General features: G+C 41.9%; 2 protein-coding genes across 5 annotated transcripts; both read right to left on the bottom strand.

The window, feature by feature from the left end:
- Positions 1–184: 184 nt before the first annotated feature.
- Positions 185–8,020, bottom strand: nfya (nuclear transcription factor Y, alpha). 3 transcript variants are annotated; one of them, XM_062986838.1, is made up of 10 exons: positions 7,964–8,020; positions 6,689–6,783; positions 6,365–6,445; positions 5,402–5,548; positions 4,917–5,048; positions 4,635–4,734; positions 3,955–4,100; positions 3,426–3,599; positions 3,010–3,111; positions 185–2,438 (listed from the first exon to the last, which is right to left on the bottom strand). In XM_062986838.1, the coding sequence occupies exons 2-10, from the start codon at positions 6,761–6,763 to the stop codon at positions 2,376–2,378; spliced, it is 1,020 nt and encodes a 339-aa protein (XP_062842908.1). In that variant the 5' UTR covers positions 6,764–6,783; positions 7,964–8,020; the 3' UTR covers positions 185–2,375. The 3 variants fall into 3 exon arrangements, with proteins under 3 accessions (XP_062842908.1, XP_062842909.1, XP_062842910.1); XM_062986839.1 differs by having other exon boundaries at positions 6,368–6,445; XM_062986840.1 differs by lacking the exon at positions 6,365–6,445.
- A 586-nt stretch (positions 8,021–8,606) lies between these two features.
- On the bottom strand, positions 8,607–25,339 carry sort1a (sortilin 1a). 2 transcript variants are annotated; one of them, XM_062986660.1, is made up of 19 exons: positions 24,978–25,339; positions 20,729–20,788; positions 19,098–19,171; positions 18,867–18,969; positions 18,606–18,767; positions 18,225–18,298; positions 17,565–17,614; positions 17,342–17,469; positions 17,096–17,240; positions 16,738–16,893; positions 16,280–16,386; positions 14,394–14,496; positions 14,045–14,216; positions 13,286–13,476; positions 12,627–12,816; positions 11,994–12,110; positions 11,572–11,787; positions 11,359–11,470; positions 8,607–11,271 (listed from the first exon to the last, which is right to left on the bottom strand). In XM_062986660.1, exons 1-19 carry the CDS (start codon positions 25,194–25,196, stop codon positions 11,257–11,259), a joined length of 2,394 nt encoding a protein of 797 aa, XP_062842730.1. In that variant the 5' UTR covers positions 25,197–25,339; the 3' UTR covers positions 8,607–11,256. The 2 variants fall into 2 exon arrangements, with proteins under 2 accessions (XP_062842730.1, XP_062842731.1); XM_062986661.1 differs by having other exon boundaries at positions 18,867–18,964; positions 24,978–25,017.
- Between the last annotated feature and the right edge of the window lie 1,323 nt (positions 25,340–26,662).

Below are 26,662 nucleotides of genomic sequence, written 5' to 3'. Positions count from 1 at the left end.
GAAATTATGAAACATTTAAAGTGTGTTCACAAGCCCTATGTGTCAGTAGAAGTAAATTAGACCACTTCTTGGAGGGTGGCATATGCATGGCATGTGAAAGGCCTATAGGGCATCTATATATAATCCTATATATGTTATCAAGTTGCTGTGTTAAGTTGCCTGGCAAAGAAAAACACCAGTCCAGTTTGAAATTGGACATGCAGATACATCATTTATAGAGAAACATTTCTGACAAATGGTTAAAAAGGCCAAACATTTTGTTTTCTTCAAACCCACGAGCATTTTCGACAACTCCAGAACTGCTGGAAAAATCAGAGTAGGGTCTTGTTCCTGCTTTTCTACAGGCCAACAACTATTGAGGTGGCCGACCGACATCACTTGCTTTTGTATGGTGAATCGTCCTGCTGCATGACTCCATCACACCTCAGCTTCAACTCATGGCCACATTGTGTTTAGTTCTTGTCAAGACGTCGTCCAAATCCTGCTGTGGCAAAGCACCCTAATGCTCCACTTAAACTGCCACTGCTATGTTTGACTAATGCTTTTACTGTTAAGTTCTGTCATGGAATCATTTCATCACTTGACTGGCTTTGTTTTTTCAGGAAAATTGGTTTACCAATAAACTAGGTTGAACTGGTTAAGTAAGTAACTCTTACAAATGTGATATGGTGTTGGATAAATATATTGGTGAAACTGTCACAGTTTCTGGAGTGTGTTGAGTTCAGGAGCGACGTGTCTCTAAAAAGTTCAGACATTTTGGTGGAAAGTAAACATGTCCAGATACAAGAATACAGAAGCTGCAACTGTCGTAAACCATGTTCCTAACACTGGTTGCACGTACATACTTGCAAAGTAAAAATTCTAACCATTAAACCTAGGTCAGATCATAGTGGGTTTAGGGTTAAAGATAGGGTTGGAAAAGGGTTAGGGAAAGGTTAAGGGAAGGTTAGGGTTAGATTAAAGTTCAGGTTTTGGTAGGGTTAGAATTAGGGTTAGGGTAGGCGTTAGGATTTAGGGTTAGAGGAGGGTTAGGGTTTGAGCAGGATTAGGTTTAGGGTTAGAGCAGGGCTAGGGTTAGAGCAGGGTAGGGTTGGGTTTAGGGTTAGAGTAGGTGTTAGGGTTAGAGCAGGGCTAGGGTTAAAGCAGGTTTAGGGATAGAGCAAAGTTAAGGTTAGAGCAAAGTTAGAGTAGGGTAGGTTTAGGTTTAGGGTTAGAGCAGGGTAGGGTTAGGGTTGGAGCAGGGTTAGGATTAGGTTCAGGGTTAGGTTTAGATCGGGGTAGGGTAAGGTTTAGGGTTTGAGCAGGGTTAAGGTTAGAGCAGGGAAGGCTTAGGGTTAGAGCAGGGTTAGGGCTAGAGCAGGGTTAGGGTTAGAGCAGGGAAGGCTTACGGTTAGAGCAGGGTTAAGGTTAGAGCAGGGTTAGGGCTAGAGCAGGGTTAGGGTTTGAGCAGGGAAGGCTTAGGGTTAGAGCAGGGTTAAGGTTAGAGCAGGGTTAGGGCTAGAGCAGGGTTAGGGTTTGAGCAGGGAAGGCTTAGGGTTAGAGCAGGGTTTGAGCAGGGAAGGCTTAGGGTTAGAGCAGGGTTAGGGCTAGAGCAGGGTTAGGGCTAGAGCAGGGTTAGGGTTAGGTTTAGATTGGGGTAGGGTTAGGTTTAGGGTTGGAGCAGGGTTATGGTTAGAAAAACATGTTCACATACAATAATACATAAGCTGTAATAATCCTAAACCATGTCCCTAAAACTGGCTGCACGTACATATTTGCAAAGTAAGCATTTACATATTTCATTACAGGACATTAACTTATATTGACCAAAATGGCTCTGGTGCATGCCTGTAAATGTAAATGACATGGCTTTTGACCTGTTTTGTGGTACCTTTCCAGGTATTTGGTACCTGATAAACGATATGAAAGTGCATAGTCGGAGAACTGTTTAAATGTGCCACAGTAAACGTGTCGGACATATTGAAATGAGCGTGGTTTGATCTGCCTGCATCTTAATACGACATTAACATAAGAGTGAGCACGAGTGGTCCCTATTCAAATCAACTCAAACGCACGTTCAGTTAAAGCGCAGGTGTAGAACCGACGCGTCTCATATAAAACACAGCAAATACGAACAATCGACACGAGGCCATAACACACACACACCAAATCTGTATCCACATATAAAAGTATGAAAACGTATCAAAACACAAGCGCTTACACAGAACAAGCTGCTCCGCCGCTCATACAACTGCATTATTTACAAACAAGGCAATAAACAGATCCTAGATCAGCCTGTCAGTACAGAAACCTAATCGAATCGCCGGCTGAGATTCGGACCGATTTCTCGAGCTGCGCAGCCGTACGAAGTCCAGCGTATAAACTGAGCGAGAACGTTATGAAATGCTGATCATCTGAACCACGGCTTCCTCTCCGGGCTGACTCTGTTCTGACTCCATCTGCAGCACAGAAGAAGAAGAAGAGGAGAGATAAAGATGTATAAATAAGAGTGAAATCAGATCACTGTAGTATTATGCTGTTGAGTCCTGAGGTGTATTTCTGCCGTGGCAGCACAGGGGGTGTGTATACACACATACAGAGAACATCCATAGCATTAAAACCACCAGCATTATACTGACTAAGTCCCCCTAGGGCATGATCCTATGGTGTCATATGGCAAATCCTTAATGTTTCGTAAGTTGCCTCCATGAATTGGACTTGCTCATTTGGCTTGAGATCTGGGGGATTTGGAGGCCAAGTCAACACCTCAAACTCTTTATCATGTTCCTCAAACCATTCCTGATCTTTTTAGCAGTAGGAAATGTGAATTATCCTGCTGAAAAGGCCACTGCTATTAGGCCACCAGATATATCATTAATGACTTTGTTTATAGTGAGCTTGTGTGGCGTAATGATAAGGGCCAATCCCAAGCTGGGCTTACAAATACAGAAGGCACAAGGTGATTGGACATTAGTCAGTGATTAGGTATTTGGCAGTCCAAATACAACTGGTCTCCAGCCCGCCGCTCACCTGCCCAAGTGGATCATCGCCCTCCTTCCCAGAGAAGAAACGCCCGCCTTCGCCCCGTTTCCGTGCCATGGCATGGCGATGACGCGACTCATGAAGGTATTGCTAAATAAAAAAGCATATGTTAGGTTAATAGACACAGGGCACAGCTCCTTCATCACATACTTCAGCCCTAGGGTTGCCATGTGATATCCCATATCTAAAACATCTGTGCATTACTAAACAAATTAGCCTGCACAATTACTTCTCGTGGTTATATTCTAATTGCTTTTCTAAGGGCTAAAGCTTAAAGCAACTCTCTGATTGCATACAGTAAATACAGAGTAAGTCAACACTAATTTGACAAACTATGTGGTAAGTAAACTATGTGGTCCAAGACATTTGGCACAGAACCAAAGGAACGGATTAGTTTCACTCACTCTCCTTTCTTTAGGGATTTTGCCCTCGGCTTCGAGCTTGGCGCGGGCCTGTCGCCTCTTGAGGATGCGGTGGTACTGCTTAGCGTTAACGTAGAGCGGCTCCTCTTCCAGCATTTCTGCTCCAGGCAGAGCGATCCGCTGCATGGTGGGGACAGAGCCGCCACTTTGGACCATCTGATACACACACAGATCACACACACACGCCTTCAGTTCAAATCCTACCCTCATGAAAACATACTAACCCCCACCTTCTCAGACAAATGCTATGATAGCCTGAACCAATCAGGTACTAGTCGCTGTTACCTCTCAATGTGTGGCCTAGAAATCTTAATCTTGGTCCTGAAAATCATGTTTGTTTATTATAGACTGTGTATGTACCTAGTTTTATTATGTAATAGCTTGTAGGTTTATACGTTTTAATTGCATAGCAGTACAAACAGTATGAACTATCATCGTAGAACTATAATGCCTCTGTGTTTTTCTATGAAAGGTGCACAAGCAAGTGCAGCGCAGCCTATAAATAACTCACCATAACCATTCCACCAGCATTGACCATGTTCCCAGCGACCGGAACAGCCACAGTCACAGTGCCCTGCCCAGTGGTGCCATTTGGGTTTGAACCAGTCTGGATGATCTGACTGCCAGCTAAACTGGATGCTGGAATTGTGATCATTCCTGAAAAGCAAAACACATGGAAAATGGGGGCAGTTATAGAGAGCATAGCTAATGCTCTTTTTTTAGGGAACAGCTATGTAATAGTGTAAAATAATACAGTGTAGGGCAGCTTTAGTAATTTGGACATCAGAAACCATGAAGAGCTACAGAGCGGGCATCCACAACAACACAACTGGCCGTGTTTAAGCGAAGTAAGGCTGGACAGCGTCTCTTTCTGCTGCCGCTGTGATATACAATCTCCTTGATCAGATTGGAGATTGTGCAACCAGCACCGGATTTATAGTTGGGAATTGGAAATGTGTAGATTGGGAGATAAAGGGGAGGAAAATCAGAAAAACAAACACAAAGACATACAGTATTATATGTCTGGTCAAATCAGGTGTGGTAATTTCTGCCCTAAATGAGGGATGTAAAAGCGCTGGAGGGCCACAGCACAGTACAGTTCAGTATTACATTTGCATAAAGCAAATATAACTGTAGATGAAGTGAACAGTGGGTCTCCAAATCATTCTACAAGAAACTAAACTGAGTTACCCTGCTGGAGGATGGTTCCATCAGCGTTAACAGGCTGGTACAGGATGGTCTGACCCTCAGCCGTCTGAGCCTGATGACCCTGCACTGTGATCTGTTGAGGCTGAGGAAGAAACACGCACGTTTACACACCCGTAAACTAAGTACTAATGTACTATATGGCAAAGTTATGAACTGTCAACCTATCACAATGCTCTCTGTTATATATGTTATGTGTTTAATCATCGACTTCATGATCATGAGCAATATTTCATCTCCGTTTTAACAAGCAGTACAACGAGCTACCTGGTTCTGTCCGGCGGTCACTGCTGTCTGCGGCTGCTGGATGATAATCTGCTGCGTTTGGCCCTGTGCTGTCTGAACCTGTAGAGTCTGACCTCCAGAGAGCTGAATCTGACCCGGCTGCACCAGCTGGATCTGATACACAATTAGACAATCAAGATTTTCATTCAGTTCCCGTCACGCTTTTTGGCACCCATGCATTTAATCCTCTGTACAACCTCCCTTTGCTAATCAAGAAGCACTTAGTTCTCTTCTATAGCATCTTATAGGGTTGGAGAACATAAAGCACGGTATCTGAGTCCATTACATTTTACATAATCATTTAATAATATATAACGATATCCTTTTTTATTCATTTTACCAGGGGTGCCAATAATTATGGAGGAAACTGTATACAATCAACCGATTAATCATTACAGCACAATTCTGTCTCTTTTACTGCTGAAACCTTTCAACCCAACGAAAGCTGAATGAAAAACACTGCTCACCTGCTGAAGACCCTGCGTGCCAGTCACTGGTAGCTGCATGATGGTTTGTCCCTGTCCTCCTGGCACAGTTTGTACCATTATGGGCTGACCAGAGGGGGTGATCAGCTGACCCCCACTGACCTGCACCATCAAAGGCTGGCCCTGAACCTTAAGAAAAGAGTAAAGAATGAGTTGCTAACTAACCCTAGGCCCAACATGCAGAACGGGGTTCTCATTAGCAGCTGCATGAACAAATCAAAACACTGAAGATACACATTTATACATACACTGAACTACGTGCAGCATGCAGGCACACACAGACCTTTCTGTAATAATACCCACAACAAATGCAAAACAGCTTTACATTACAAATGATTTGATGTTTATTTCATTTTTTGTTATGAACAGAAATGGTAATTCAGTGATAAACCAAAAACAAGACCGATGATGATGATCTGAAAGCCTGATCTAGAGTCAGTTTGCCTTAAATAGCACTAACTGGCCTCAAATCAGCAATGAAGACCCTGCTTATTGAGAATTGGGGTTATATATGTGTAATAACACAGGAATAAATGCTCACAAGTTTTACACCTGATTAGTTTGCAAACTTAAAATTTGTAAATCGTTGTGTACGCGTGGGACCTAATTCCAAACTCATTTTAAAAAGTTACCTTGCAGTTTTAATTGGGGAATATTTCAAATGTATTGAAATTGCAATTTAGCCAAAGCCAAAATAGTGAGTCTATACAGCGACAAGATATAAAAATAAATAAACTGGTTTATTTTTTTCAAAACAAAATACGTTTGATTCCGATCAGGCATCCTTGGTACATCTGTGGTCTTTCATTCAAATGCAGATGTGCTTTTAAGGAAGGACCGTTAATGATGACGACTTGTTTTGATGCATGATTCTGGCCCAGTTTGTGTTGCAGACATGCAGAGAAACACAATAATAAAGGGAAAAATCCTCGGTAAGAATACAACTACCTGGAGAGTCTGAACCTGCTGGCCTGCGCCTGCATCCATCTGAGGGTCTGCCTGCAGCTGCACTGTGGTTAGTGTGCTCTGCACCACAGAGAACGCAGTGCTCTAATTATACACACACCTCACACACAAAGTGGTCTTCAAGGGTTCAATGCTATACCAGCAAAATTCACCCAGCAGATATAAACTAAAAGCCTTACACTAAAAAGCCTGAAACAGACATTAAGTCTGACCCAGGCTTTCAGCCTCTTAACACTACTTATTTTCTTTTAGAAGTACATCATAGGCACATTATCATTAGTACACTGGATTTACACCTCGTACCTGTTGCTGCATGGCTCCACCGGTTGTCTGCAGCACAATCTGCTCTCCACCACTAGCCTCAGTATACTGCTCCATTTCTGCAGTCTATTCCAGTTCTGCACTCAGCATGACATTATATATTCAAAACAGAGAAATAAATACAGAAAGTGGGTCAGTTTGATCATCTTCATATTTTAATAATTTAGGTTTTTTGTTTGTTTGTTTGTTTTATAAGAATTTAACGTCAGGTTTTACACTTTGGTTACATTCATGACAGGAACTGTAGTTCACAAGGTTATATTGAACACAGTCATGGACAATTTTGTATCTCCAATTCACCTCACTTGCACGTCTTTGGACTGTGGGAGGAAACCGGAGCACCCGGAGGAAACCCACACCGACACCGTATTTAGGTTTTTTGTATTAATAAGAACGAGTAGCTATAGAACATGTTGCATTGTGGAGCATATGTGCATGTCAGTATTGCTTGCAGAGATCAGTGGCTTTTCCACATGAACCTCATGATATTATAACTATTACATTTAATTAATTTAAAATAAGAAGTGGCATAAAGACACCAAAGAGGACATTTTAATTGTAATCAATTTATTAACAAGTGCCTCAAAATTGTTTTGTTTAAGTAGTAGATATACAAATTGAAGAAGAAAAAATATCACAAACATTTATTAAATAATAAACATGTCGTTCGAGAACTAAAAGAGAACTTGATACCGGACTTTACATTTAAACGGTCGATTCATAGGCCGAATACCAATCCGCTTCATGTTCCCTTACTGTGTGCACTACGACGGGGATTAAATAATTGACCGGTCGGTGCTATATAGTGCACTACTGAGAAAACTGTATGCATTTGGGATTCGGCCACAGTCCCAGTCCGTTACCTAGCTGAAAGAAAGGCTCACGACATTGCTACTACAGTAACCCTAATAAAACAAGCATATCAATTCGTTATGTAGATTAATATTGTTGTTTTAAACTTAGTAGCCACACGGTCCTGTTTAACACAGAGATTTTAACTAGCTAGATGCTAACTGTTTTGCTAGCCACTGGAACAAAGAAAGCATTAATGTAAGGTCAGTCAGGCCTGTTTATATCAGTTAGCACTGATGCTAACTAGTCCATTTTTGTACTTTGTGGTATTTAAAGTTAATGCGTTAAACGGCCCTATTAACGCGCACAAATCATGCAATTCCTGTTTATATGGATTTTAGTCATTTGGTTGGTCAATCACACACCAATCCCCAGCTGTAAGCGAGTCCCGTCCCCCGCACTCACCGTGTCTCCGCTTCCCTCTGATTGGCTCTAATGGCGGAAAGCGGAGCCCAATCACACCGCGCTTCAGTGCTGGAGCGCAGCAACATAAAATGGCGCTGGGTCGAATAACGGCTGGGAGCCTATCACTAAAGAATCAACACACAGATTCGATTCTTTGGGAATGAAGAGTCGACTCAGACTCTGGATCATTGGAATAAATCCAGAAAGAGATTTTAGTTCTGTTTAACTTCGCAGTTAAAGCACGAATAGTCAAACACAGAATGTTAAATAAATAGCTGATAAGTCGTAGAGTAATTTAATACGTGTTTCTCAAATTTGGCGCACTGAAAACTCTTGGGCCAGGAGTCGGTCTGAAACGAACCGATTCTTCAACTCCAGGCAAACCAAACTAACCGTCTGAAAGAAAACTTGTAAACAAAAGACTGCTTCTTAAACGAAAAATCTCGAACAAATTTAGTGGCCATTGTTACATTTAAAATACGAGTGTAATCACTTTAGAAATCCACGTGGAGAACGTGCCAAACTCCAGTCCAGTAGTCACTTACCAGTCAAGCATTGAACCCAGGTCCCATTAACACTGTACATCGTAAGTTATTATAAATCAGTAATTCATTAGAAATCAAGAGACCTTTAAAAACAGTCACATAGTTAAAATAAATTTTATTAACTTTGCACAAAAATAGCTAGTCAAAAAATACTATCAATTACAAAGTAGCCTATAGTTGGTCCTTTATTTAAATTGTTGTGGGAATTGACCACAAAAAGTCAATTACAAGCATTGTGAGTTGAAAGTGACTCTTAAAACTTGATGTACACTCTTAAAACACATGATGTAGGTACAAACAGCAGCTATAATACACAAATTATATTTACAACAATGGAAATATAATGTGTTTTCTTCACTTACATTCAAACATTGGATTCAAATAAAAAAGTTAAAAACTGAATTTAGCAGAAATGAATCCAACATACAACCATCTACACTTTCTGAAACCTTCCCCATCACAAACAGTGACTAAAGGGAGAACCCCTGAGATGTATATTTTTAAAAAAGTACCATAAAAACACTGTATTCACATCATATCCAGGCATTATTGTCTTGTCATACAGTTAAAGTCAAAAGTTTACATACACTTATAAGGGACACGTATACAAGAAAAAGCAGGAGCAGAGAAAGTTCACTGTGCACAGTGTCAACTATGCTTTAATATCTTCTAATTTAAACCAAACCTAGAGCCGAAACATCTTTCTTGGGGTTTTTGGACTACATATGACTACCTAAATTTTCTCGCAGCATAAAGTAACAGTTTGGGTTTTCATCCTAAGTGTGAGGCTTTTGGGGTTTCATTTTAATGATGTCAACATAGCTCTAATTATTAGGGGAAGAAATTACTATCTGTACTAAATCATAATCATTAACACATAACACAAGGTTGTGCAAAATCACTGACATCTTTCTAAGCAAATAAAATAAAATACTGCCATGACATAAGTGTCCCCTACAATAGATGCACAGTTTTGACTTCATCTGTGTAAACAGTTAATTTCCTTTTGCTACATATGTCTGTCATGAAAATGGAAAGAAATGGCTGAACAGTGAAGCAAATTACAGAGATGTCAGAACAAGTAAGATTAGAGAATCAACTCAGTTAAATGTACTTATTGCTATAAAGATTGCTATTGTGTGCTTAGTCTGGTTTATGAAAATGTAACATGAATGCTGTCTTGAGTTAAAGACCATTTAGCCGCTTCAAAACAAAAAATCCTAGACTGATGCAATCAGGATCCTTTCCTCAGTGTAACACTGCTTCAATCAGCTTATCTCACATGATGAGTAAAATATAATGAGTTACTTAGCAAGCTGTCAGTATAAACTTACAGTGCAGGTGTAAAGTACCTCAATTAAATCACAGGACATTAAAAAACAGGCTAAAAAGGTCAACTGCAATGTTTTAAGTGACACAGAACAAAGAACCTGGTACACACACAAGTTCTACTGACATTAGCCGGTCAATTAAGGCTTCAGTGAGTTTTTGGCCTTGGTGGAAATCTAGTCTTCAAACCACAGATGCTCTCTCTCTCTCTCCTTCGATCTGGCTGCATTTTTACACAACCACCCAACATACTATAGAGCAGGGCTTTTCAACCAGTGGGGCACTGTTTACTTGGGTGCAAAAAACAGTTTATTCATCCTAATTTAAAGAGTGCAAACCAGAACTATGCCTTGCCCTCACTTCATCATTAACTAATTATTATAATTATTATTTACCATCCAATCTGAAGTCTCATTAGTGCAAAATATATTTAAGGCTTTGTTGGTTAACTATTGGTGTTCTGTTTAATATTTGATCATGTATGATTACAAACTTAACCTAAACCATATATAATACATTGTTTTAAAATACAAATAGGGACCTAATGTGCACCACTAATCTCCAATTAAGGGGGCAGATTTATTTACCATGTAATTATTAACATAAAATATTCTGATTGTCACCTAGATTGATATAATGTGTATTTAAATCTATTTATTATAAACTCAACTCCAACAGAAATCTTACAAGAAATGTTTGCATAAAGAGGAGGAGAGAACTAGGGGTTGTCTAACCAGCCCTTAAAACCTTTATCTAAAAATATAACAAAACCTTTGGGCTTCAATTATAACAGGATACTCCCTGATTCTTTAGGGCCTTGGTGGTGTGTAGTATGGGCAGGATGACCTGGAGCTTCTTCAGCAATAGATGGAAGGGATATTTATCTACGGCCAAAAATTCATTTTGACAAGAGTTCGTTTCTGTCTTTCCTGTGATTAAGGTGCAAGGATGCTAAATTGCAAGCTGGTAAACTCAACAAAGCAGCAAGGTTTGTGAAGGTTTTAGCTTAATTAACTGAGCTAGTTAACACATCACTTTGCAGTGATATTTTAAAGCACATTATTATGTGAATAATAACCTTACCGGCAGCCTTTCCTACTTGGCATTGGTAAAACTGTAGGTGAGTGAAGTTTCTTCAGTGCAGTGAAAACTGTGTTAAGTGTTGGAATTCCTGCCCATGTTCATTGCCAGGCCAGTTCAGCTGAAGTGCATCTTTACTGGAATGTGCTGGAAAAATCAGCCTCACTAGTATTAAACTGACGTATCAGATGCACATCAACTACAGCCACCCACAACCACATTTCAAGTCACCTGTTGTACCCCTGTAGAGCACAGGGAGGAAGATAATAAAACCATCAACATTAAAATACTGCCAAGGTGCATTTCCTGTTCCAGTGGCTGGATCCAGTCCATTGTCTTTTATGGTATAAGGTCCTGTAGCACACAAAGTACATTTACACAATGTCAGAGTCATAATAAACCATCACAGGAGGTTTATATACACAGTGTCAGTGTAGGTACCTCATCGGAGTCGTGGTTTACTCCGGCGTCTGCGGTGTCCATCTCGTCCACTCCCTCAGTGCCGTTTGCCTCCACATGCCTCAGCATCTCTGAATAGCGATGCACCAGGAATCTACACCAGAGGCACACAAACGTATTCATTTAAACATAACACAGTCCCATTTCAATTCAGCTACTGAAAGACTAAAGAACAGTAACATGAAGTAAACTGACCTTCCTCCACAGACATACTTCTTGATGAAGAAAACCCCGGCGACCGTGCAAATGAGCAGAGCAACAATGGTTATGGCTATCACCGCAGCAGTGATCTTATAATCTTCTGACACTTCAGCACTCAGCAGGTTACTGACGCACGTCTTACTCAGATCGACCACTTTCCTCTCCGGCTGTGTTCCTCCCTCACACTGATCTCCGGGGATCTTCCTGTACCTGTAGAGTACAAAACAGAAGAGTCAAACTCAGGTCCCGGTTGTTGTTTTTCTATCACATTTCCTATCCAGCTAGTAAAATAAAATACATGCAATTAAGGTAAACCAGGTTATTATTAGTGAAGTGTGGGAGTAGTTTAAATGCAAATGCTTTAATGTTGACATAAAAACACAGACATATTTATGATATTTTGGACAATGCCGCACCCGTTGGTTAGCAGCTGCTCTTTCCGGCCATGCAGGCAGAACTCGAGCGCGTGGCCCTTGAGCTCCGGCTGCGGCACACACTCCGAGCTGTTCTCAGCGCGGTAGTACCCGAAATCACTGCAGAACGGAAGAAAAAGTCAGAGAGCAAGCATAACGAATACTGGAGGTTGCTTATACTAAATTAACCTTCTCGCTAAAGTTATAGATGATTGACAGCTCTTTCATCAAGTATATGCATGATATTATTGAATAGGTATATGTATACATGCTTGCAGCACCAATTACATTTGTTTGATCTAATCACAGTAAGATTAGAAAGAAATTTAACTCTGAATAACCCAAATGCAGAGAATAAAGTAATAACAAATCAGGGTATACGTTACTAATGTGGTGGCAGAGCAGTAAATTGCACTAGCCCACTATTGATGTAATTCAAGGGTTCAAATCCCCAGCGGTGCCATCAGCCGGGTGTCTACATGCAGATATGATTGGCTACGTCTGTTAAGAGCAGGATGGCCAGCCACTCCACAAGACCCATGAAAGTGTAGTGCTGTTTGACTCTAACCTCTGGTCACTGTGAGCATTTTGCCAACCATTTAGAGTATTCAGGGATAAATGTAATCGCATTCCCACCACTGAAAGTCGTCCAGCGTGCATGGACACGGCGTGGATTGCTTGGTGACGACGTAATCCCGTCCGTTCCAGCACACCGAGCCTTTTCGTAGACGTACAAATCTCTCTTTATATCCCAGCAGACAGCCATCGTTGGGGCCTCCGGTGTCCTCAGAGTGGGCGAGCCACTGCACGTAATCCTCCTGCAAACCTGCAGGGAGGGACAGAGATACTCATAACTGCACTTGTCTTGTGCAATATAACGCAACTGAAAACTTCATACGTTTTTTACTTTTTACTGTATTACATGCATTAAATCACTCGGGATCCTGTTAGTATCTGTATCTTTTACAAATGCAGAGTCTATATAGGTATAGGTATACCTAACAATAGTAGGTACATAAAAACATTACTAATACTTTTGGTGCAACCAACAAATGACTGTTCTGCACACCTAGAGCTACTCAGCAGTAGCTTTAATGTCCAAGACAGTACAGGACTGAAACGTTTGAGAGAAAATACATGAACACATCCCCTACAGACTTCTGCTCTTTTTTATTGCACACAAGTTCAACTGCTGGCTTTAAAACGTACCGAGTCCAAACATTTGCACAAGCCTGTAAATGCAGTCACATTTCTGCACATTTTGTGTACGTAATAAATAAACAGCCGTTACTCACAGTCTCTGGAGAGCAGCTGGCGGAAGTCTACGGTGACCGAAATCAAGTGTTGGCTGAGCACCGGCCGTCTGTAGCCCCACAGGCTCAGGCTGGAGGATCGAGCCCCGGGTTCGGAGACCAAACCTGTAAAGTAGAGCGGCTCGTCTGTGAAGTTAAACGCGTGCCAGCACTGACCCTCGTCTGTGGAGAATCTGATGTTGGGTAAAAACACACACAGGTCATAGTTAAATGTAGAACAAAAGTAAAACTCTTCTGTGCATACTAGAAGAATAATATTATTATTAATATTAAGAGTAATAACCGTAACGGGGCGCTTAGATAGCACAGCACTAAATTACACCAGCCAAATACAGCTGGAATCCAGGGTTTGAATCTCCAGCAGTGCCATTGGCCGGTCAGACATCTACATAGAAGCATGACTGGCTATATCTGAGGAGGAAATGGGGGTGTTTATGCATCACATTGCACCCAGTGATTCCAGGAAAACTGGCTTTTTTCCTGATCAGGTCCGCAGTCCAAAGCAGGCCCACAAATCTTTTGGATCCGTCTAATCCAAACAATCCATGACGGATACATTTAAGAAAATGCCAGTAAAAAGGTGCAAACATTCACGATTATATAATAATAAAAAAAAGCAGCAATTATTTTTACTCTTCTGTCTTAGCCAAAAGGAAAATCATTTTCACACATTATCATTTCAGGATGTGCAAAACTCAACATGTGTAAGACGACAGTCCAGGAAAAGCGAGCTGAGCTTACTTGATCTGAGAGATTGGCTGAATGGGGTTGTGTTCCACTGCCACGAGTATTCCGCCCGAGTTCAGAACGGCGTAGTGGTGCGGCCCTTTGAGCGCGTGTGCCCACGTGTACCCGCCGTCACTGGACACGTACACATCGGGAGACAAGATGGACACGGCGTCACCTACGCTACCTGAGAAGATGATGAGAGTCTGTTTGTTGATAATTACATTAATGAGCAGGTGTACAGATATTTGTTTAAGCAGACAGATCTGTGGAAGAGATAAATACAGTTAAAAAAAATACAAATATATGAATAAAAATGTGTGTGTGTAATCTGTACGTATCTCTGCGTCTGTTTTTTATTCACCATGAGCGAGCATGAGCCCGACAGCATTAGGTTCAGTTAGCGGCAGCATTGGCACATTGAGCCTCATGGAGGTGCTGTAGGAGGCGTGGATATGAAGACTGCACTATAACACACACACACACACACACATTCCTTTTTATTCATTTATTTGTAAATACTTTCAAAGTACGCCAAATACAGTGTATCACAAAAGTGAGTACACCCCTCACATTTCTGCAAATATTTCATTATATCTTTTCATGGGACAACACTATAGACATGAAACTTGGATATAACTTAGAGTAGTCAGTGTACAACTTGTATAGCAGTGTAGATTTACTGTCTTCTGAAAATAACTCAACACACAGCCATTAATGTCTAAATAGCTGGCAACATAAGTGAGTACACCCCACAGTGAACATGTCCAAATTGTGCCCAAATGTGTCGTTGTCCCTCCCTGGTGTCATGTGTCAAGGTCCCAGGTGTAAATGGGGAGCAGGGCTGTTAAATTTGGTGTTTTGGGTACAATTCTCTCATACTGGCCACTGGATATTCAACATGGCACCTCATGGCAAAGAACTCTCTGAGGATGTGAGAAATAGAATTGTTGCTCTCCACAAAGATGGCCTGGGCTATAAGAAGATTGCTAACACCCTGAAACTAAGCTACAGCATGGTGGCCAAGGTCATACAGCGGTTTTCCAGGACAGGTTCCACTCGGAACAGGCTTCGCCAGGGTCGACCAAAGAAGTTGAGTCCACGTGTTCGGCGTCATATCCAGAGGTTGGCTTTAAAAAATAGACACATGAGTGCTGCCAGCATTGCTGCAGAGGTTGAAGACGTGGGAGGTCAGCCTGTCAGTGCTCAGACCATACGCCGCACACTGCATCAACTCGGTCTGCATGGTCGTCATCCCAGAAGGAAGCTGACGCACAAGAAAGCCCGCAAACAGTTTGCTGAAGACAAGCAGTCCAAGAACATGGATTACTGGAATGCCCTGTGGTCTGACGAGACCAAGATAAACTTGTTTGGCTCAGATGGTGTCCAGCATGTGTGGCGGCGCCCTGGTGAGAAGTACCAGGACAACTGTATCTTGCCTACAGTCAAGCATGGTGGTGGTAGCATCATGGTCTTGGGCTGCATGAGTGTTGCTGGCACTGGGGAGCTGCAGTTCATTGAGGGAAACATGAATTCCAACATGTACTGTGACATTCTGAAACAGAGCATGATCCCCTCCCTTCGAAAACTGGGCCTCATGGCAGTTTTCCAACAGGATAACGACCCCAAACACAACCTCCAAGATGACAACTGCCTTGCTGAGGAAGCTGAAGGTAAAGGTGATGGACTAAACCCAATTGAGCACCTGTGGCGCATCCTCAAGTGGAAGGTGGAGGAGTTCAAGGTGTCTAACATCCACCAGCTCCGTGATGTCATCATGGAGGAGTGGAAGAGGATTCCAGTAGCAACCTGTGCAGCTCTGGTGAATTCCATGCCCAGGAGGGTTAAGGCAGTGCTGGATAATAATGGTGGTCACACAAAATATTGACACATTTGGGCACAATTTGGACATGTTCACTGTGGGGTGTACTCACTTATGTTGCCAGCCATTTAGACATTAATGGCTGTGTGTTGAGTTATTTTCAGAAGACAGTAAATCTACACTGCTATACAAGTTGTACACTGACTACTCTAAGTTATATCCAAGTTTCATGTCTATAGTGTTGTCCCATGAAAAGATATGATAAAATATTTGCAGAAATGTGAGGGGTGTACTCACTTTTGTGATACACTGTATACGTAGTTACCTGTGTTTAAAGCCTTCCTTGCTACATATGCATAAAGAAGTCACTCTAATTTACTGAAGAACATATACAGTATTCAATTTATGATGTCTAAACAGGTTCTTACCGTTTCAGGATCCTTTGCGGTGGAGTCACATTCAGTGTTCCAAGGTTTCTGTAGGGGCCTCCACGTACCTCCTTGATTGAATGTCACCACTGTCTGAACGGAACCATCTGCACACAGTGAGATACATTCAGTGTTTACACGACACACCAGCTTGCATCACACACCAATACACGCCAGAGAGCAGCACATATGATCTTACATCATGCAATAACACACTTGTCTCCATCATAGTTTCATACACACTAAAATAACTAAATACGAGAACGATCCCATAACCTAAACTGTGTTTTAGGACATTCTCGAAACCCTATTCAAATTGTTATTTGGCTTATTAAACCATTTCAAAAGGTTTCAATCATCTGTCCAATATGAAACAAGGTCTAATGCTATAGAAAATCCAATCCATGTATAGAAGATTAGTTCAAATGTTCTGACAGTGTGTGTTTGTGTGTGTGTACCGTGAGCCAGCATGCTCGTCATGTAGACGCCCCTGAGCGAGGTGACGACGGTAAAATCAGTTTCGCCTCCAGTGGACGTGTAAAGATGCCGCTCAAGAGACTTGGAGAAGAGGATGCCTCGGTCATCCGACACGAAGATGGTGCCCATCCCTGAGTCTGCAGAGCGGAAAACGAGCAGGAAGTGAAAGGCAGCAGTAAACTGGTTAAAGGTTTGATGGACAGCATCCTAACATGACTAAATACAGTATAAAGGGATAAAATCATATTACTGGAAAAAATAATCTGCCCAAAATACTGATCATTTTTGTTTAAATGGATTTCAACGTAAAAGCAGAACTCTCAGTTCCAGAGCCCTGACCTCCGGGTTCGTCCACGTGAATGAACACCATGTTGTCGTTGATGGCCAGGATGGAGTAGAACTGCTCGTGTCCTACTGTGGGCAGCTGGGCCATGTTCCAGACCGTCCCCTGATCCACCGACACATGGATCTTCCGCATTGAGCTCTGAGAAACCGAGGGACACAAAGGTAAGACAGAAAGACGGACAGAAGCGTGATGCCCTGTTTTATATATATACGCGACATGCGCGCCACTTTTTAACGTACCATGCCAGACATGACGGAGGCGAAGATGAAGGGACCTCCCAGGCCAAAGGAGTAAATCCTGGTCCCTATGGTCTCAAAGCTTCTGCCATAGTCTGTGGTCTTCCTCAACTCCAACATACCCTTTTCAGCTTACAGAAAACACACACACACATTATTCACACACAACAAAGTGTAGGAAGTCCTACACACCTATAGTGACATAACAGGAATACAAGGTGCTTACTGCAGGATCCGTTGGGGTTCGTGGTAAAGAACAGGGTGTCTGCAGTGCCCCTAAACACACACACAAATACAGAATACTAAACATCACTAAAGGACAAAATGTCCTGCATTGTCGCTTCTGAACATATGATGTATTAATTTCATGTCATACCATAATTCAAGCTGAAAGAACTATGCTTTTTTTAATGACAATATATTTTTCAGCCAGACGTTGGATTAGGCGAGCTAAAATGCGAGTTCATGCAATAAGTGACTAATTGTGCAAATTAATTTTTCCTTTTATTTCAGCTGCTCCTGTATGTATTAGGGTCGCCACAGCGGATCTGGTCCGCATGCCTGGGCGCCCTTCCTGGGCTTGGGACTGGCACAGAGAGCTCTCTGTCAAGTGCACCCCCAAAGTAGCGACCGTCGATGCTGTTTTCTCAATAACTAAGGTGGTGCGAGTGCACTTACTTTGCCAACATGCATCATATATCTGAGTTAATTGACAATAGTCGTTTTTCCAGCAAAAACTGGGACCGAGCAAACACACAAATGAATGATTTGTTTACCGGAGTACGAGCCGTTTCTCTTGACCTCTAAAGCTATAGGTTGTGGAATGTGTGTGTGTGTGTGTGTGTGTGCGTGCGCGTGTGTTTACACTGCTCTCGTCCTGTCGTACCATTTCACCAGACACACGGTCTCGTGGATCCTCTTCCAGTCGAGTCCAAAATCCTCGGAGAGCCACAGGTCATACTGCACGAGGGACGAGAAGCAGCAGTTTAAACATCGGAACACAGGATACGATTCAAGCGATTTGGGGCTGAGGGCCTTCGCTTAAGTGCTGACTAGAGACAGGCTGGTGGTAAGAGTTGAACTTTTAACCCGCGGTGAGTGAGTACTTTTCCACTGAGCCATCGGTCACTCTAACTTGAAATTGAATTGTTAACCAAATGCCATAATACAGAATAACTACTCCAAATTTTAACTTAATTATTTCGGACGAACAATATTTTAAGCAAAGTAAAATGAACTGTAACAACTGGATAACTCTTGTTCTTACCGTGTTGCTGATAGCGGTGAGTACGGTGCTGTTTTGTGGGTTATAAGTGAACTGCATCTGGATCTGAAAGGGCAAATCGGTCGGGCTGAAACTCTTAGCGAAATCCAGCGAGTGGAAGATGCGTGAGCCCTTTCCCTCAGACACATAACCCAACAGGATCACCTGGAAGAGGCGGAATTAAAATCAGACAGTGTTAAAAATTCCAGAACAAGAGAACTACACGGTGAGACCGGCATGATGCATGATGAGTTTGAACCTCACCTTCCCAGAGTTGTCTGGACTGATAGCAATTCCAAACTGGCCGAATATGAACGTGTTGTTGAGGAGGTTGGTGATGTCCTGGAAGGTCTTCCCATAGTCTTCACTGACCCATCGATCAAGAAGGAGTTATTATGGAAAAACAATAATAATTATTCCTATTAGATTAATTACCAGAAGATGCACTCTCAACTGGAACAGTCGTTGTTCCAAAGAGCTCTGACACACGCTTACCTCCTGTAGAGCTTGGGCTGGCTGAAGCGGTACATGAACACCGGCATCTGATACGTAGTGAGGACCAGCAGTACCTGCACATATTGTAACATACAGTAACAATGGGCACGCTGTGGCACCCGCCCAATCCGATTTAAAATCACTGGGTTCTCCAGTTCTGTCTCACCTCCCTAAAACAGAATGGAGCCAAGGCGGATTGGCTGCTCTAAACTGCTTCTAGGAGCGGGTGAGTAAATAAACAGATGCGTGATGGATCGCTGCCCTGTCCGGGATGTGTTCCTGCCTCCATTCATGCGTTTTGCTAAACCTAATGCAACCCTGATGAGAAAGAATCAGTCGCTGACGACGTTCAGCTAATTATTATCATTGTAAGCATGTGGGCGCGTTTCGAGAAGAGCCAGATCATCGGAAAAGACAATTACGTTTGGAAGAGTTGACGGTGAAAGAGGAAGACAACAACCAGCAACAAGATGGATGGATACAATTAGAGGAACAATGGACAAGCCATTAAGAAGCCGGAAGACCTGAAGAGAAGACAACATGTTCTGGAGAAACACTATCCACATGGTCGCCGGGAGCCAGGAGTCGAGATGGACTTGACGGCACTTAATAATATGGCTCGTATTAAAGTTCCAGAGAGCCGTTTAGTTTCTCACACTAAAGCTTTCGAAAAGCCTTTTATAAACATTCCTGTTTCATTGCTGAAATCTGAGGGTGGAAGTTCTGCCGAGTAAAAAGATTTACGACCGTTTCCATCTCAGACGGAGATGCCGAGCGTCTTAAAAAAAATAAAAATAACGTGCAGCACAAGAGGTGGAAATTCGATCAGCCTGGTTTGTCGATGGCATGTGATTCGGAAGGGTCGCATACCGCTGGCTCAAAGCATGAAGCCAAACACAAACACATAAACCAGCGGGACGTCCACGTCTCACACAGCTAAGGAGGCAGAACAGCTCGTTTCCAAAACAATTAAGCAGGTTTGAGACAGAGCTACAGAACCTTCAGAATCATCCTTCGAGTAAACGTAGCCCAGATATGAAGTTTCCTTTGTAAATGTCTTTATGACAGTGATAGTAAATTACATGGAATCAGAGATCTGTCATTTTTAAAACGAGCCACTTTTGGGACGTAATAAATATGGTGCTCAAATAAAAATGGTTTTTTGGCAGTTCATATGCAACAACGAGCCCCCGATGAACTTCATAATTTATTACAGACTAAATCTTAGACTGATTCAGTCTCGCTGTGACTTTTATAACAATCTTTCCCATTCTGATACCTCTCATTATTTCATCATACTCACATATTCAAGAGCTAAACTATGCTTTTAAGTCAATAAATATCATTCTTTTGCTTAAATTATAAATATTATAGGATAAGGAGGTCTAAATAAATGCATGTAATCAAATTCATCCCTTTTTTCAACTGCTTTGGGTGTCTGTATTTTTTTATGGGCCCCTACAGCAGATCATTCTGGTCCGCATACCTAATTCGACACAGTTTTTACGCCGGATGCGCTTCCTGACGCAACCCTCCTTATTTTATCCTGCCTGGGGGCGGCACAGACATCGCACGGACAAGTACGCACCCCCCACCCGCCACAGTACTGCGTTACATATGAGAACACTCACCCCTGTTCCATCTCCGACCCAGGCGAGTGACACAGAGCCCGTCACATCGGTGAAGACACGCTGCAAAACAAGAACAAGAGACGAAAGTCAGTGTCTGTCAGTTTCTGTAAAGGAGGCACAACACATTATACTGCCACAAGTTTGTAGACACTCGTTCTGATTATTTCATTTAGGTGTTTCAGTCATACCCACTGCTAAAAGATGTATAAAATCTATTCTATCCATCCAACCTTGTGGCAGATTGAGCAAGGCCCTTTTCCGTTCCAGTACAACCACATAAAATGGTCTGCACAAAGCTTCAACCTCAACCACATCGAAAACTTGCCTGAATGAATTAGAATGCCGATTGCGAGCTTGCACTCGACCTCACGGATTGAATGAATTGATTGACTGAGCACAGATGCCCAAAGACACACCCTAAAATACTTTTAGGGTGAGTCTAGAGAGTTAGAGGCTGTTAAAGCTGCAAAGTGGGGGCCAAGTTCATACGAACACATTTGATTTAATCATGAAAAGCATCGTTTTCTTCCAAAATCCCACTATTATTAGCAACCATTCTGTGCCGATCCTTCTGTAGGTTTTAATTTGGTTTCGTTTAGATCCTACTGTCTGTCTATCTGATATTTAGCCAAGGGGAGAGACAGACAGAAAGAAAGACTGGAGACAAAGATAAAAATATAATGGGATGAGTTGGAATTCAGACAGAAAGCAGGATAGAGAAAAGGCAAATGGACAAACTGATAGATTAGGACACACACACACACACACGTGCGAGGTCCATTAGTCCCGCTGCCTTCGAGGCAAAAGCCTTCACAGCATTTTTGTAATCCCGAATTGTTCCCCTAGGATCTGCAGCTCATATAAGCATTCACACTCCAGCATTCTCTCTCTCTCTCTCTCTCTCTCTCTCTCTCTCACTCACACTCACAACATGTTTTAAAAATTAACTGGAAAATATATTTTAAAAAAACAAGCACTGCATATTTGGATCCAGCGAGCAATGGAAAGTCACGTTTGCCGATCCAAACATGAATAAAAGTTTCCGTGTTACAAATGCAGGGCGGCTTTGCCTCGCTGTCTCGCATCTGATCCATCCAAACACCGCCCGTAATCCCAGCCTCGGCGGTACGAGCGCTCACGTTCGGTACACCTGCATCCAATCTACAGCCAAAATGACTCTTACAGAACACACGTTTTGTTTCGTTGGACAGCTGACACAACCAAGCATAACAAAGTTAGAGCCCTCGGTAGGTTCAGCGGACATTTTAATGCCAGCCGGCTGTCAGTGGGCTGGTCAACCATGAGAAATAAATGCCAGACATGAACAATCTTTTCCTCCTGAGGTGCAGCACTTAGAAACACTTGACGCTCGAGCCTGTTCCAGTCAAACGTAAGACCTGGAGAATAATCTTGGCTCATTAAACAGATTTTGCAAGAACTGGTTCAAGCTGACATACAAGAGTTAGGTTTGGATCTGTAATTACTTGGGTGTAGCATCTGGACTGATATAATAAAGTCTCAATGATAAAACATCATTAGTGCAGTTCAAATTCTTTATTGTGGGTTTTTAAATCTTTAAATATTATAGAAGAATGCTCAGTGGTGTTGTGATGGCAAAAAGGCTTCAAAAAGTATTAAATGTGAGGGTGATACATGGACACCACATGGCCACTGGTGTCCTGTTGTATCTGGCACCAAGACTTTAGCAGCAGATCTTTAAAGTCCAGCAGATCCCACAGATAAGACCTGAAGAATTAGGAGGCCAATTCAACACCTTGTATTTTTGCAGTATGGCTCGATACATCAATCCTGCTGAAAAGGCTTATCTGTGTGGGGGAACCTTCGCTCCCCACATGCATTAATGCACCTTAGGCACCCATGTCCCTATTGGTGGTTCACCAGTTAGAGTAGACCTTCCTTAGGTGCTAAGACAGCATGCCAAAAACACCACACAAGACATGCTATTTTGGCGTCGTCTAGCCATCACAATTTGGCACTTCATTTCAAAACATCAACTTTAAGTACTAAGTGTTCACTTGCTGCCTAATATATCCCACCTCTTACGAAAATACACATGCTTCTACCAAAAATAAAAATTCCAGCATGTGAGAAGGAGCAAAAACAGGACTGCTGTGGCATGTTTCTGTTTTAACTGGACCCACGTAAGAACTTCCCCACTGGCATGACGGAGATTTAAAGTTTCAGAGCAGACATTAAAAACAACAAGGCGTCGAGACGGCATGCTTTCGGTACGTGTAGATCTCACGTAGCATGCAGCGTGCGTGGCTTATGAAGAATCTGTAGACTTTCTGTTCAAGTTTGATCACTGAACTCTGAAAGCCAGAGCTTTTTACAGATTTTCAAAAAAAAAAAGATCACGAGACTGGTGGTCTTGCACGAGTCTGTATGTTCAGGGTAACACTAGGAAAACAGTCAGCATGTTTCAGTTCAGTTTATTCGATGTAAATCCCTGTAACATTCACAAAGTGGTGGTACTTCATAGGTGCAACTCTTTTGGCAGTTCCTTTTCAGATGCAGTTACTTTTTATGGATTGTAATATCATATACGTTTCATTTGGAAGTAAGAAATACACATACAGTATTTACAAGCATTCGGTGAACAAAAAGCGCAGAGAAAGCCAAAAAACATATGTAGACTATAGCAGCAGGGGAGGACCAATTAAATCTAAACGTTTAGACGCTGAGTGTACAAAAACTATTAACCACATAGCAAAATTTTACATTTCCAAAGTAAATTAAAAGGCTGATAATAAAAGAAAAAAATGGCTTCAAGCCCTCAGCACTTGGCGCTTTGCCTCGTTCACATTTGGATTTTACTACAGCTATAAAGCACAAAAATTCAGTGCCGTTTCGACAAACACTAAATATCTGGCACAGGACCGATGTGAGAGGCTTTACTGGTGCGGAAGACACTCATCCTCATTTCACCACAATGCCTTTGCTATGAATACGTCTTTGTTGAAAGAGAGGTCTGGCTATGTGCTGAACGGATGGACAATTAATAACACGAATCAGAGAAATGGAAGCAGAAAGAATAAATGGCCTCCTAAAGAATCGTAAAGGATTTCAGGCTGATGGGCGACTGGACTTGTGGCACAATCACGTTGCTTTATTTACACTGTTTTGACTTTGCACTACAACCTTGTTTGGTAACAAGGGGTGACTGGGTGCACCGACTGCACAATACGACAGTAAAGACTTCAAATTAATTCATTCTTTTTATTGACACCCAAATGTTATGGTAGTAAACTGTACTGAAGAGAACAATCCAGCTGTCGTGACTGCATTAGGTTAGTTAAATCAAATTTCCCCTCAGACAGGTTACCTGATCAAACATAAGAGGTCACCCTGGAAAAAAAGTTATCTGGGAGAAACAACAGCTCAGCTGCAAGATGCCCAACATCAATGACTGACCTTGTGCTTTTGACTGAATGGGCACTAATTCACACAGACACAGTCCAAAAGCCTGCGGAAAGCCTCGCCAAACAATTAGTAGCTGTTAGTGCAGCAAAGGAGAAGGTCAAGCATAGTTGTGGAATGCAATGTCTTAAAATATACATATACAGTGGATTGTGTACATACCAATACATAACACTATTAGGTTATACGGTGCATGCATTATAGTACATAGTTTGTATTGTATGAATACAAGGGGTCTGACCGGTCACCTCACAGCAAGAAGGTCCTGGATTCGATCCCCAGGTGGGACGGTCCGGGTCCTTTCTGTGTGGAGTTCGCATGTTCTCTCCGTGTCTGTGTGGGTTTCCTCCGGGCGCTCCGGTTTCCTCCCACAGTCCAAAGACGTGCAAGTGTGTTTGACATTAACTTGTGAGTGAACTGATGAATCTTGTGTGAAGAGTAACTACCTGTCCTGTCATGAATGGAACCAAAGTGTAAAACATGAGGTTAAAATCCTAGTAAATAAATAAACCAGGTGTATAATATGATTGGGTTATATGTTGCATGCATATAGGACAGAGTTTGTATTGTATGTGTGTATTGCATCTATACCAATTTAAAAGTATTAAAAGAAACATCATGCATTTGTACTAAGTACAGCGTAATGTTTGTCTTAAAATGCAAACTAAATACTAATAAATGTTATAAATTCGTGCAGGAAACCATGTGACCTTAATATACAGACTATTATTACAGGGTTTCTGATGGATAGTCTGGAGTAGCCCGAGTACATCATGTACTTTTAAGCCTAAAAGTAAAGTATACTCACAGTGTGCGTGTTTTCCTGCAGTTTGGATTGATATTGCGGTGGTAAAAGACACGAATCTTCGCTCCTCTTGACTTTCTTCTGTATTAAATCAGTAAAACCGAATTCGTTTCTCCATTTCTGCTTTTCCTCCGTCGTCTCTCCAACTTTAAAACCCTCAAAACCCAAACTCAGCGCCTCCGAGCAAAGTAAAACTGTAACAGTCACTATAACGGCTCTCATTCTTACTCTAAACTTCAATCCCCCCCTCAGAGAAACGAGTTAAATTATAAATATAAAGTAAATATCGAAAGTTTGGAAGCTGTTGTTTACATCTTATTAACGGTCACTGTTTACACTGCACGCGACATCTCGCTCGAGCCACGCTCGCGTGCAGCCTGCTGATGCGCGAGTCGAGTCCGGCTCCAACTAAATAGGCAGCACAGATTTGACCCTAAGACCCGCCCATCCGATCGCTCTAACGAATATGATTGGCTACTCAAAACCATTTGACTATTGTTATTGGATAGCAGAGCTGTCGATCAGAGTCCAAATCCAGTCACTCGAGGCATGGAAAAAGTTTGATCCTGGCTGTGTCCCAAATCACGCACTATGAACTTAGTTAATGCTAGATTAAGTCGATTTATTACCATCTCTGATTGATCGCTTATTTTCTATACCTTTTTCTTTTGGGTGGATGTGTTCTGGGATTTGGGGAAAATTTGGTAAAGATGTTCCAATTAAACGCTAATATACTGTATGTTGTATATATTTGATAACCCTCTCTTTTAGCCAATTGAACCTTATATAATTAACCTAATTATATTACTAGCTAAATATTATATTCAAATTGCCATCTTTTATTTATTTATTAGGATTTTAACGTCATGTTTTACACACTTTGGTTCCATTCATGACAGGACATGTAGTTACTCTTCACACAAGATTCATCAGTTCACAAGTTTAATGTCAAACACCGTTATGGACAATTTTGTATCTCCAATTCACCTCACTTGCATGTTTTTGTACTGTGGGAGGAAACCGGCGCGCCCGGAGGAAACCCACCAAGACATAGGGAGAACATGCAAACTCCACACAGAAAGGAACCAGACCGCTCAACCTGGGGATCGAACCCAGGCGACAGTGCTGCCCACTGTATTAATGTTAAAACATATAGTTGGTACTGTGTTCATATATATAAGTGTACTCTTGTGTTTACTGTATACTGTTTCTTAAATAATAATTAAGTGTTTAGTGTCATCTGGGCACACAGGACTCAAAATGGGATCACACCCTGGAAAGGGTACCAAGACTGTAGAGGGCATCACACCCATACATTCATTTAATAACTCACACCTAGGGGTCAATAAGTTAAATCAGTTATAAACAACACCTTTGTTTTTGAACAATAGACTAGTCTGTTCAGTTTTATGCAAAAATCTTGGCACCTCTGCACCCAAGTTCTATATTTAGTCGACTGATTTATTTTCAGTAAGTACACGTTTGCACATCGCCTACATGAATAAATTAACATTTTTTACATTTAGGTGCAGTTTTATTTAGTAAATGTGCCAAATTCTGCATGTTCCACACTGTTTATATTAATAGGAAAATGCATAAGATCTGGGAGCTCAGGTGACACAGCAGTAAAATAAAAAAAGTTTGGGTCAGTCGGGCACCCACACTGACATGGTGGATGACCAAACAGC

The sequence above is a fragment of the Trichomycterus rosablanca genome, chromosome 24 (genome assembly GCF_030014385.1).
Source record: "Trichomycterus rosablanca isolate fTriRos1 chromosome 24, fTriRos1.hap1, whole genome shotgun sequence".
NCBI classification, from domain to species: Eukaryota; Metazoa; Chordata; class Actinopteri; order Siluriformes; family Trichomycteridae; genus Trichomycterus; species Trichomycterus rosablanca.
The sequence above is the reverse complement of the archived record's forward strand: the minus strand, read 5'-3'. Positions and strand labels throughout refer to the sequence as shown.